Source organism: Neophocaena asiaeorientalis, unplaced genomic scaffold (assembly GCF_003031525.2).
Source record: "Neophocaena asiaeorientalis asiaeorientalis breed wild unplaced genomic scaffold, Neophocaena_asiaeorientalis_V1.1 scaffold26, whole genome shotgun sequence".
NCBI classification, from domain to species: Eukaryota; Metazoa; Chordata; class Mammalia; order Artiodactyla; family Phocoenidae; genus Neophocaena; species Neophocaena asiaeorientalis.
Window position 1 is genome coordinate 8448582 of NW_020173108.1, and position 12896 is coordinate 8461477.

The 12896-nt window shown below is 35.1% G+C and overlaps 1 protein-coding gene across 1 annotated transcript in view; it reads right to left on the bottom strand.

Annotated features, from left to right (window-relative positions):
- MAN2A1 (mannosidase alpha class 2A member 1) overlaps positions 1–12896 on the bottom strand; it is a 161666-nt gene that overhangs the window by 76156 nt on the left and 72614 nt on the right. The window contains exons 7-9 of the mRNA XM_024743371.1: positions 11246–11432; positions 7011–7188; positions 1378–1580 (exon numbers count right to left, since the gene is read on the bottom strand). Coding sequence (XP_024599139.1) covers positions 1378–1580; positions 7011–7188; positions 11246–11432 — 568 coding nt within the window. The remainder of the gene's footprint in view (positions 1–1377; positions 1581–7010; positions 7189–11245; positions 11433–12896) is intronic.

The window sequence follows — 12896 nt, forward strand, 5'->3', positions numbered from 1 at the left end:
TTTTTTTTTTTTTTTTTTTGCAGTACGCAGGCTTCTCACTGTTGTGGCCTCTCCTGTTGTGGAGCACAGGCTCTGGACGCGCAGGCTCAGCGGCCGTGGCTCACGGGCCCAGCCGCTCCGCTGCATGTGGGATTTTCCCGGATCGGGGCACGAACCCGTGTCCCCTACATCGGCAGGCGGACTCTCAACCACTGCGCCACCAGGGAAGCCCAAAAAAGTACAATTCTTAAAGAAATTATTGATTTTTATAAAAAGTCTGTCCAAAATATATTCAATATTCATTAGTACATAGAAGAGGGTAGGTTTGATATAAATTTTTATTTTTAATACCGAGATTCATCATGAAAATCAATCATCATGAATTCATATTTTGAACTTAATTGACAATGAATTTGTCATGAAAATAAATTACCCTCCTGAGCTACACACATAGAAAAAGCCTCAGGATTCCCTTGGGGTGGTTTCTCTTTATCAAAAAACAATGAGACTCAGTTACATGGAATTGTACTCTCCACTATGACAGCCACTAGCCACATGTGGCTATGTATATTAAAATTCATTAAAATTAAATAAAATTAAGAGTTCAGTTCCTCAGTCCCATTGGTCAAATTTCAAGTGCTCTATAGTTACATGTGGCTAGTGGCTACCATACTTCATAAACAGTGCAGAAATAGAGTATTTCTATCACTGCAGAAAGTTCTATTGGATAGTGACTGAAAAGAACTGGATAATGCAGGGTTAGAGTGTTTTTATGTTTTTCTAATGACTTTCCTGTCGTCTCCATATCTGTTTACTTTTTCAGCCAATCACTCTGCCTCCATCTGTTCTCATCTCTTTCAAATTTTCTTCTTCTAAGCAGAAAATCATACCTATAGAAATGTGTTTCAAACAAATAAATAAGAACCGAGATGGAGTCTCTAAAGTTCTCCCACATATAAAGTACTTTGGTTTTAGAGCATGTACTTTGAGGCCTACATTTTGGCTACTGAGAGACCCTATTTGCTCCTTTTGACCCTTGCCCCTGTTTCCAACAATTCAGCTTGCCAGGTTACTGACATGCAGACACACGATGATGTCACTGAATACTACCATGGTGTGCAAATAATATAAGTAGTTTAATTAGAAAAATATAAAACATTGAATACAACTCCCAGAAAATCTAATTACATAAGCTGCTTTTCCTTCCAGAATAAAAGCCTCTGTAATAATCTGATTATGGTTTGGAGACACATCTCTGATTGCATTAAAATTTCACAATTACATTAAATGCATCCTAACACTGCATAAATGCTGTATATTATGCAAAACTCTACAGATAGGTTATGATAACATAAAAGAAGTGAAAAAATAAATGTAGCTATCTAAAGGTAACTGTACCTTAAATGGGATTCCAATATCCTATCCATTCGTTTGTAAAAGGGTCTGGATGTAAAGTAACCACTCCAGTAATGATCATCTCTGTCAGCATAAGTGAAAAAATCTCCACTTAGAACCGGGAACATTGATTGGCTATTCTTTCTATTGGCTGCATCTTCTTTATCCAGCGCATCAAAATAATCTGATAAAGTCCCAAACTGTATCTAGAAAAAAAGGTACATTTCACTTATTCACACATTCATCTCTACCTTAAAATTGCTTCTAGCACTGAAAGGAAAAGTTACTAATAAATATTTAAGACATGCTTCCAAGTTAAGATAAATATATAGCTCAGACTTACTCAAATGCAGGGGGGGAAGCACTCAGTGACTTTTGTTTACTTGCATCAAGTCCCGAATTAAACTAAGAGAAAACTTGTACACCTATGCAGTAAGAAGAGTTATTTAGAGCTACCAATTTGTGGATCTGAAAACTCCTTACATATCCCTAGAATCTCCAAGTGTGCAAGGATCAGGATATGGAATAATCCAGAGATGAATGGAAAGTGGGGGAAGCAGCAAAAATAAAGGACACGTATTTTGAGTAAAATGTTCCAGAAGTCTGGAAAAACAGTTTTGTTAGCTATTAAGTATTTTCATATATCATATGCACATACCCTCCCCTGGCCTCCCCTTCTCCCCAGTTTGTGTTCTTTATAATGGAGAGAAGAGAGACTTTTGAGAACAGCAGGTCATTAAAAAAATGGACTTTCTCTACCAGCAGGTAACAATGAATATAGGTAAAACACAAAGAGGGAAAAGAAATGCAAGGCTGACTGCTCAAATGAAAAGGTTTTTCTGACTAGTGACTCAAATTACTAGTACATAAATCCATTTTTATGAGCCCAAACGATTCTATAAATCAAAGGAAAAAAGAAACATTACACCAGACCTCATAAACAGATATTAAAAGGCAGTGTTGCTAGAAGTAAACAATTAGACAATTAAGTAGGGAATGTGTTTTTTAATAAGAAGCTAATTTTGCTGTTTCTGACCTTATGCATACATACATACACACACACAGATATTGAGAGCCATTTTGATTCAGTGTGGCAGAAAAATAATTAAAGTAGTCAAAAAGAGTTAGTGGCACTCCAACAGTTATTAAGAACAGCACAGAAGCTGGATCCTGATGATGTGGGTTTGAATTCCATCTCTACCACTTATGAAACATGTGATTTTGAGCATAGTATATAATGTCTCTGGGTCTCTCTGTGTTACAGCTAATAGGGTTCTAAGTAAAATGCTTAGAAACATGACTGGCAAATAACGGTATCAGTTTTAGCTATTATTCTTCCATTGCAAAGGCAAAATATTAACCAGAAACATAACAATGATATTAGTAAGATAAATATGTCATTATATATAAATATAAGTCATTATAATGACTTATAAGATAATATAAGTCATTATAATCTAATATAATTGTGATATAATAAATTTTGTAACAGCAAAGTGGATGTCTATTTCCAAATCCTTACGCTTACATTAAAGAAAATCAATTTTCAACTATATTATCTACTCTTATCTTGGCTTCACCAAATATAGTGTTTCTTGGGCAAGTTAATCTATTTGTGCCTCAGTTTGCTCATGAGTAATTATAGTACCTACCAGAAAATGTTCGGAGAATTCAATAATTGTTAAAGCACTTTACTTGAGGGCATTATGCTAAGTAGATAAAGAGAAAGATAAATACTGTGGATCTCACTTACATGTGAAATGTAATGATAGTAATAAACAACTCAGGAAAAGAGAGCAGATGTGTGGTTATCAGAGGTGGTGGGTAGGGAGGAGGAGTTCGAGAAAGGTAGTCCAAAGGTATAAACTTCCAGTTACAAGGGAAATAAGTACTAGGAATGTAATATACAATATGATGACTACAGTTAACACTGCTGTATATGTATGAAAATTGTGAAGAGAGTAAATCCCAAGAGTTCTCATCACAAGGAAAATATTTTTTCTTTTTCTTTTTTTTATTATACCTATATGAGATGATGGATGCTAATTAAACTTATTGAGGTAATCATTCCACAATATATGTAGGTCAAATCATTATGCTGTACACCTTAAACATAAACAGTGATATATGTCAAATTATACCTCAGTAAAACTAGAAAAAAATTTTTAAATAAAGTAAAGCACTTAAAAAACTTAATTACCAAATCATAATCTCTCAATACATTTTAGTTAATATTACGTATTACTCCCTAATCTCATTACCAGGAAGCAGAATGTAATTACTAGGAAGCAGAATATGTGTGTGTGAACATGCAAGAAATGAGGGTCACAAATACAAGGAAATACAGCATTAACTTCAGACCCAATAGGTTCAGATGAGCTCAATAACCAATGCAATACTGAGAACAAAACTAGAAGAATTATACTATCAGACAGTAAGATCTATTATAAAGCTGTAGTAATTAAGACAGTATGAGATCAGTCAGATAGACAAAAATGAATAGAAAGTCTAGACAAAGACCCACACATACATTCATCTCACTCATGATTAATGATAAAGATGACACTGCAGTACAGTGGGCAAACTGTGGTCTTCAATAAATAGTGCTGGATATTCACATGGGCAAAAAGTATCTCGATCCCTCCCTTCACACAATACACAACAATCTATTCCAAACATACTACAGACCTAAATGTTGAAAGTAAAACAATAAAACTTCTAGAGGATAGCTTCAGGAGAAATATATTTTCATGACTATAGGGGTAAACAAAATTTTCTTAAGCGAAACATAACATGCACTAACCATAAAGGAAAATACTGCTGTATTACATTCAATTAAAATTAAGAGTTTCTGTTCGTCAAAAGACAGCATTAAGAGAGAGGAAACACAAGCTATACAGTGGGAGACAACATGTGTATAACTTTTATCTGAAAAAAAGACTCAATCCAAAATACATAAGAGAACTATAAATGGTTAGGAAAAAGACAGATGACCCAATTTAATAAAAAAAATCATCAAAAGACTTAAATAGGCACTTCACAAAAGATGATATCCAAATGGCAATAAACTTATGAAAAGAGACTCAATCTCATTAACTACCAGAAATACAAAATAAAACCATCACATCTATCATAAAGGATTAAAAAAAAATCCTGACAATACAAAGTCTGAGCAAGGAAGTGGAGCAACTGAAACTGTCATACAATGCAATATCCAGTGCTTCTGTTTTGGAATCTTGTTTGGCAATATCTAGTGATGTTGAACATGTAAATTCCCAATAACCCCAGAACTCCATCCCATTTTATACCCACATAAACTCATACACATGTATACCAAAACATGCCATACACATGTATACATACACATGTATACCAAAACATGCACAAAATGTTCAAAGCAGCATTATTTGTAATAGGCAAAAACTGGAAACAACCCAAATGTTCATCAACAATAGAATGGATAAATGGTGGTATATATATATCAAATGGATACTAGAAATACTATACGGCATTGGGACTTCCCTGGTGGTCCAGTGGCTAAGACTCCACACTCCCAATGCAGGGGGTCTGGGTTCGATCCCTGGTCAGGCAACTAGATCCCACATGCTGCAACCAAGAGTTCGCATGCCGCAACTAAAGAGCCCGCATGCCACAACAAAGATCCCGCATTTGGCAAACGAAGATCCCGCATGCCACAACTAAGGCCCGATGCAGCCAAATAAATATTTCTTAAAAAGGAAAAAAGAAATACTATACAGCATAAAAAGTTAATGAACTACTGTTACAGCAACACGTAACGGTGGGTTGATGAATTTCAAAAACATAATGTGGAGCAAAAAAAGCTAGACACAAAATAACACATATTTAAGATTCCCTTCTCATAAAATTCAAAAACAGGCAACACTAATCGCAGTGACAGAAATGAAAATAGTGGTTACTTTTGAAGGAATTGGTAATGACTTAGAGGACATCTGTGAGACCCTTCCAGGGGCTATAAATGTTCTACATCTTGATCTGGATGGTGGTTACATGGGGGGGTTAATTATTATTTTTTTTTTATTGAAGTATAGTTGATTTACAATGCTGTGCCAATCTCTGCCGTACAGCAAAGTGACTCAGTTATACACATATAGACATCCTTTTTTTTAATATTACATGGGGGTTTTAAAACTTGAAAATATTCTTTGTATAGTTAGTGGTTTGCACACTTCTATGTACATGATACATCAACTTTTTAAATTACTTTAAAATTGTTCTAGTGGGCAAACAAAGGAGGAAATAGGTAAAATACTAAAAGCAGGATTAAATTCTTCAGAATCATGCAGTGGATCCTTTTGCAGATCTCAAAACCATTCCCCAAGAAGATAATGAGATAAGATCCCCACATACATATGGACTCTTCTAATCAAACGTCCATGTATGCACTTTATCTTTGAGATTACAGGGATGATTTAAATATAGGCCCGATGCTCAGAGTTTATAACATGGTAGAAATTCAGTTTTAAGTATCTTGAATAACCTCAATATTTTATTTAAGTATATTTATTTATTTAATATTATTTAAGTTTACTTAATAAATTTGAATTCTCACTACATAAAAGGTGGTATATCATCACCTTTCTAATTTCCTACCAGGTATATCACTTCCTCTCTATGGTATTTTCACATATCTTTTACTGTCTTCAAGGTTCATATGTGAATATAATAAACTGTTGGATAATTCATTTTCTCATATAGGGTCCAACATATGACTCGTTTGAATCCTAACTTACACAATGCATCTGTTAAAAAGAAAAAAAAATGCTTTTGTGAGATCAGGAAAATTTGAATCTATCTGGATATATGATATTAAATTACTTTTAATTTTTTAGATGTGATAATGGTATTACGATCATACTTTTTACACCGAGTCCTTTTCATTTAGAGATACATACTGAAATCGTTATAGACAAAAATACATGACCGCTGAGATCTGCTCCAAAATAATTCGAGAGAGAGGAGTGAGATGACAGTGGGGCACAGCTGAAACAAGAGTGACCTTGAGTTGATGAATGTTGTAGCTGAGTCACGGATATGGGAAGCAGGAGTGGGGTGGAGGAAGGAATTTACACTATTCTCACAACTTTAGGGTACATAATAGATTTTCCACAGGGGGGAAGAAAGAGCAAGAACGACAGACAAATGATTAATTTTAGAAGCCTTCTCATCTAAGAAAAACGCTACTGTAGTCTCTGGATACAAGACGTTTGTTTGCAAAACTCTTGACACGTGCACCTGCCAGTCACACTACTAAATCACAGGATGCAACTGTAAGAAACAACACACTTTCAGCAGGAAAGGAAAACAGGGCATCACTGGAAAATGAACATCACAACTTAGTAGGTGCATGTTTTCAACTACATAAAGTAATGCCTCTTTAATCCTCAATGAGTGGTAAGAAAGGGACAACTTTAGAAATGGAACTGTAATATAAGATAATTTTCCTCTTCATGAATTATACTTTTATAGAAGAATTACATATTCTACGAAATACTGGGATGTGGGACAAAGAAACTAAGGCTATTGTGTTTTAGCCTCTTTTAATAATGAAGGGTCAACTTCAAATACAGTCTCATAATAAAATATTTTCCCATTACCTTAACATTATATTGAGAACGAGAATTCATATAATCAAAAAGCAGTTGGTAATTCTTGAACTGATGATCCCATTCCGTGCGTTCACAGTAGCGGAAATCATCTCCTAGGGGGGCCAGGACAACTGTGGTACGGAAAAGCTTTGACTTCTTTCGGTACTGATCTAGAAGCATCTCAGCCCTACAAAAGAAAAAAGGAAAATACTACTAAGAAAAGAACAAGGGGGTAACTTAGTAAAAAGTGTATTATATTAAAATATTGTGTATTTTACCTATATTCTATCTTAGCATAATTTATGAGGCAGACTTTTTAAACGACCATAGTGATTTTCTTTATCCATTTAAAATATTCATAAATTCTTATCAGAGGGAAAAACCCATAGTTTTCCAATGGAATATCCTTAGAGAAATAAAGTCACATACCAATTTTGGCATATAATTACTGGGGGCATCAATGCCCTCCTAAAGGTCAGCCACAGAGATTGGCTCTCAGATAGCCTGTCGTACAACAATTTAGTCCAAGAAGACAGGATTTCTCATCTATATAAACTTTGAAGTTTGCTTTGACTTAATTCCCTTTCTCTAATTTAATCTAAAATTGCCTAATTAAACATAAAAAGGTATTTAGAATGAAGCCAATTATAGAACCATATTTCCTTTTCTAAAGGAAGAAAATCAACTCACTTAACACCTTCCGTCAATAATCTGAGTATTCGTCACGGTGTCCTTCTTAATACTGATCAACAGATAAAGCTTAGGAGTTGAATGAGCTATTTTGGTTTCTATCTCTCTGGGCGCTAACCCATGACTCAAAAGGTCAGCTAAACACAACGTGCTGCTGTGCTTCATATATTTCATATTCTCGTATTCTGTAAAAAACCCTTTGGGAGATGCTGAATTGGAGAACCATTTGAGGAAGTCTGGGAACACAAACTAAGAGGAAGCGCTTCTGAAAGTGAAATTAAACAAGCAGATGAACCCAGAGTAGTTCTCCATATTTCTAATGCCAAAGCTTAAAAAAACAGTGATAAATGACAAATACACCTTTTTACACACTATTCCAATTTTCATTTCAAGGATTATCCAGAATTAGATTCTAATTCACAATATTAAAATTTATGAAGAAATCTCAAAGAATATCAATGATGGAAAGAGGCATTTTGTAGAAATTATGAAAAAAATTTAACTAAATTTAGAATCTCATATGATCTTTTTATATTGATAGTCTCTATTTATATTTATATTAAAAAATTTAATATTTTGCAAATATTAAATTAGCAAAAATTTAATAACTTGGGTAAAATGTAACCGTAATATTCTTTTTTTAATTTAATTTTATTTATTGTTTTATACAGCAGTTCTTATTAGCTACCTATTTTATACATATTAGTGTATATATGTCAATCCCAATCTCCCAATTCATCCCACTACCACCACCACCCCCTGCCGCTTTCCCCCCGTGGTGTCCATACGTTTGTTCTCTACATCTGTGTCTCAATTTCTGCCCTGCAAACCGGTTCATCTGTACCATTTTTCTAGGTTCCACATATATGCGTTAATATACGATATTTGTTTTTCTCTTTCTGACTTACTTCACTCTGTATGACAGTCTCTAGATCCATCCACATCTCTACAAATGACCCAATTATATAACATATAATACTTAGTTTTCTGAGATTAGCATTCAATATAGTACTTAATTTTTACTAGTAATTTACTAATATTACACATTTTCCAAAAACAATTTTAGATTATTACTTACAATTAAAAAACACACATACAATGAAATTAATCACATAGAAAGATATATAAGACCAAAGAAATACGAGGAAAAAATATACACATAAATCGCCGATACAAGATATAGTATGAGTGAGCATCCAACTAGATCCCCCAGGCAACCAGCATAAAAAAGGGTATGTGATCATTTAAATGCATCCCAAGGTTTACTACTGTAAGATATACCATATTTTGCATGTATATGTGTAAAACACATAAAAGGAAAGAAATCACAGACTCTAATGAAGTGCCTTTTCTATTCAGCATCTATCCTAACTAACTCCCAAGCTCCTGCCACAAAGTGTCAATGCTGGGAAAGCCAAGGGACCAACCTAACCCACCTGGCAGGTAGTGGGTACTCACTAATGCACAGTAAACTTATGACAAATGTACTGACCAACATCACATTTAAAGATGCACAGCTGCAATTCTCTTCATTTATTCTACCACGTAAGAAAGAGCAACCTAACTAGAACAAAGAAAAAAAGAATTCCCTGAAACATCAAATCACCTGACATGTGAATCATCAATCATATGTAAAATATATGGCACTAGACCAAAAACTGAACTTGTTGAAGAATGGTATTTCTTTATCTGCAAAGTAGAGGAACCTGATAAACTGAACTTATTAAATGTATCACCTGTACCTTATAGTTAAATTTCATTTTCTTTAGGGAATTAAAAAATCAAATGCCATTAAGCTGGAATGCCCATGTTTGATCATTGTTCATCACAACTTCAAAAGGAAGGTGATATCTGCACAGGAATAACCAGCAGAGCTAAGACTTCAAGACTTGTAAGAAGTTTAAAAAAAAACTATGTAGGTATTACATAGATTCTTTCATCCGTATGCCCCAGGTGCCTGGAAACCACTTTCAGAATCACTGGAACTGACTGACCACAAGATGTGTTCTTGGGGGGATGGGGGGTTAATCTTTGAAGGGTTCTATGATACAGCGACGGGATTACACAAAATGGTTCTCAGGTACTCTAAGGAGCACCCAAAAGAGAAAAAAACGGGCCTCAAAATATCTATGAGTGCACTGGGATTCCGGTACCCTTCAAAAAGTCTCCTATCCCTGACCACTGGAGCTGAAAGGAGTGTAAATACCATTCAGTTACAGCTGTTTTCCCAAGTAGACAGGCAAGAATCCCCCCCCTCAAACATGCACACACACACACTGCCCCAATCCACCACCACTTCCTTTCCACTACTCCTTTTGCTACATAATATACTGGATTACTCTCTTAGCCTAAGTAGCCTGACCCTAGAAAGCAGGCTGTTCAGGGTCTCCCATTGACCCTCACTTCTCTAGGAATCAAGAAAATGACCAGGTTGATCCCAAACCTTGGACAGTTTTTCAAAACAACTATGAAAGCCAGATTTTGATACAAAGGATCCATGGCTTCAAGAAGGCTGCCATGCTAAAATACTTTTTTGTCTGCCAGTGAGAGGCTCACACTGGAATGTTTTCTTTATGGCCACAAGGACACTCAATGCAAAGAGACCCAATCCCACCTTCATCCTCACACACACTTTTTTTTTTTAGTAGTTAATTCTTTTTTTTTTTTAACATCTTTATTGGAGTATAATTGCTTTACAATGGTGTGTTCGTTTCTGCTTTATAACAAAGTGAATCAGTTATACATATACATATGCTCAAAAATAAAGAGATTTGAGCCCAGAGCAACGATCTTACAAGGCTATATTATTTTTCTAGCAGAGCTGAGTGGTTTATATTACAACACAATGTTTTATTTTAATGCATTACATGCCACTAATTTTAAAGTGAAGAAATTAAACTTTAAAAGTACCAGAATTAGAAGTATAGGTAGCTTGGTTTAATGAGATGCTTCCATCATTAGGACAGTTTTCTTCTAAGAAAAAAAAATAATTCATTTCTTTGATTTTTATTTAAAAATCTTTAAGTATAAATATTCCTAATTAAAGTTTTCTATAAGTCAAAAACATCAGAAAGATGCATATGTGTATTCATCAGAGCTGGGCAGCATTCACTATTACTGAAATTGTTGTTAAGGGAACAGATAATTACACTCTTTATGTGTTCCATTTCAATAAATGTGTTTTTGCAGTTGGGCTGCTTTTCTTACCAATTTATACCATAGAGACCGTAAGTTTTATTATCAACAAAAGTATATGAAATCAATCAAACACAGTAGAAGGCTTTTATAATGAGGGCAAAGGAGACAGTGATAACAGTGTATTATAGGTTATCCATTGTATATTAATCTACTATTGTTCACTTTCCATTAAGTTATAACATACAAGACAAATAGTCAAGGCTCTGGTATTTTTAAGTTGCTTTAGATCTAGTTTGAATGAATACCTTGAACAAGGATAAGCTGGCTACTAAAAACCATTTATTCAATCCTTCAGCAACAAGCCACTGATGCTTGCTTGTTCAAGATATTGTCTTACAAAATGCATATTTTCGTACCTGTTCTGGAGATTTCCAAGATATATTGTTTCTGGGGGGACTCCCCAGGGACAACCATATCTGCCTCCAGGAAGTCGTTTAAAATCAAACTGGCAGCATATTTTAGGATCAGGTCCGCAAGTGTGAGGGATGTCATAGCTGTAGAAGGGCATCATGTGGCAAAAAATATCTGTGACAGATCCCAGATCTAAAATAAAGAGCCAACAGACCTGCATTTATAAATTTTGTTTTCCCCAAACTGTTCAAATTTCCAGTACTTTATATATACATAATGCAAGCTCCACCCTAAATCAACAACCCCTTCAACTACTAGAACACACACCCAAGCAGCGTTTAATGACCACCAGCCAGAAGGAGGATACTCACATCTGTCTCTATCTACCTCTTCTATCTAAACTTAGCTGAGAGAGAAAAGCCCCGCCATAAAGCAGCATCTGCTGACCTGGAAGGATATAAACTGAGCAGAAGCAAAAGTTATAACCAGCTCATCCAAAATTATGGCCGTGTCTATCCCTGGCTGCCAGCTCCGGCCACAACTGCTCCCACCTCAGGTAACAGGACACTCTGAGAGAGACCATTAGCGGCAGAGACTAGGTGAGAAGAGAGGAAGGGAGTAAAAAGGGGACCTGGAAGAATACGGGAAGAAGAAGGAGGGGGTTGTGAAGATACTGGGGAAATACTGGTTTTGTAGTGATGAGAAAGAAGTGTACTCAGGAGAGTTTTGTGGAGTCACCCTGATGTTCACCAATAAAGAGCCAATGATGCTTTTCTCCATGGAGGCAGAGGAAAAGTAAAAGTAATTTTCAAAAGCAAAAAGAAGAATCAAAACAAAGCAAACAAAAAAGATACAGAAAACGAGCACTGGTTCCTGACACAGAATTGTTTTTAATTGAAACCTCAATGCCAGTATATGTTGATATCACTGCTTTCCAGAGGTCAAAAGCCTCCCACCAAATAAGGCTGAAGGACTTCAATAAGAGTTAAAAGTGGTGTCTTTTTATGATTCTGACCTGCAAATACCTCTTCCCCTTTATGTATGGATCTCCAATTCTCAGCAATGCATTGCTTTTATAAGAAAGACAGACAGCAAGAAAAAACAAACAAGCAACATGTACATTTAAAAAAACTGAAAGCAACTGCTTCATTAAGAACCAGAACACACAAAGAAGCTCTACTTGATTCCAAAACATCATTTTAAAGCAACATGTCCAAATCTATCAGGTAAGTCTTAAAATATTCCAGTTTTCTCTCACACTCCATTTAGTTAAAATAATTACCAGGTCTTTTCCAAACTTTAAAGCTATTATAATCCGTACATTTGTGTGCTGTAAGTTGTTTCACTGAATCACATTCATGATTGTCACATCATGGATGCTGGTCGCTAATGCTTGCTATCTGCACAGAGGCTGTCATAGTCCCAGGACTTATGGCAACTTCCTTTCCTTTCTGCTATGAATCAAGGACATACTCCACATTCTACTACCTCTCTTCATGTCATACTATTTAGCAGCTCATTTACACATTTCAGTTTATCTGCTGTATTTGGTGGTGTTTGTCTTTTATCAAATTAGACTATAATTTTCTTATAAGCAACATTTCTTCTTAACATGGTATTAAGTACATAAAAGTACTCAGTAATTTCCTGGTGATA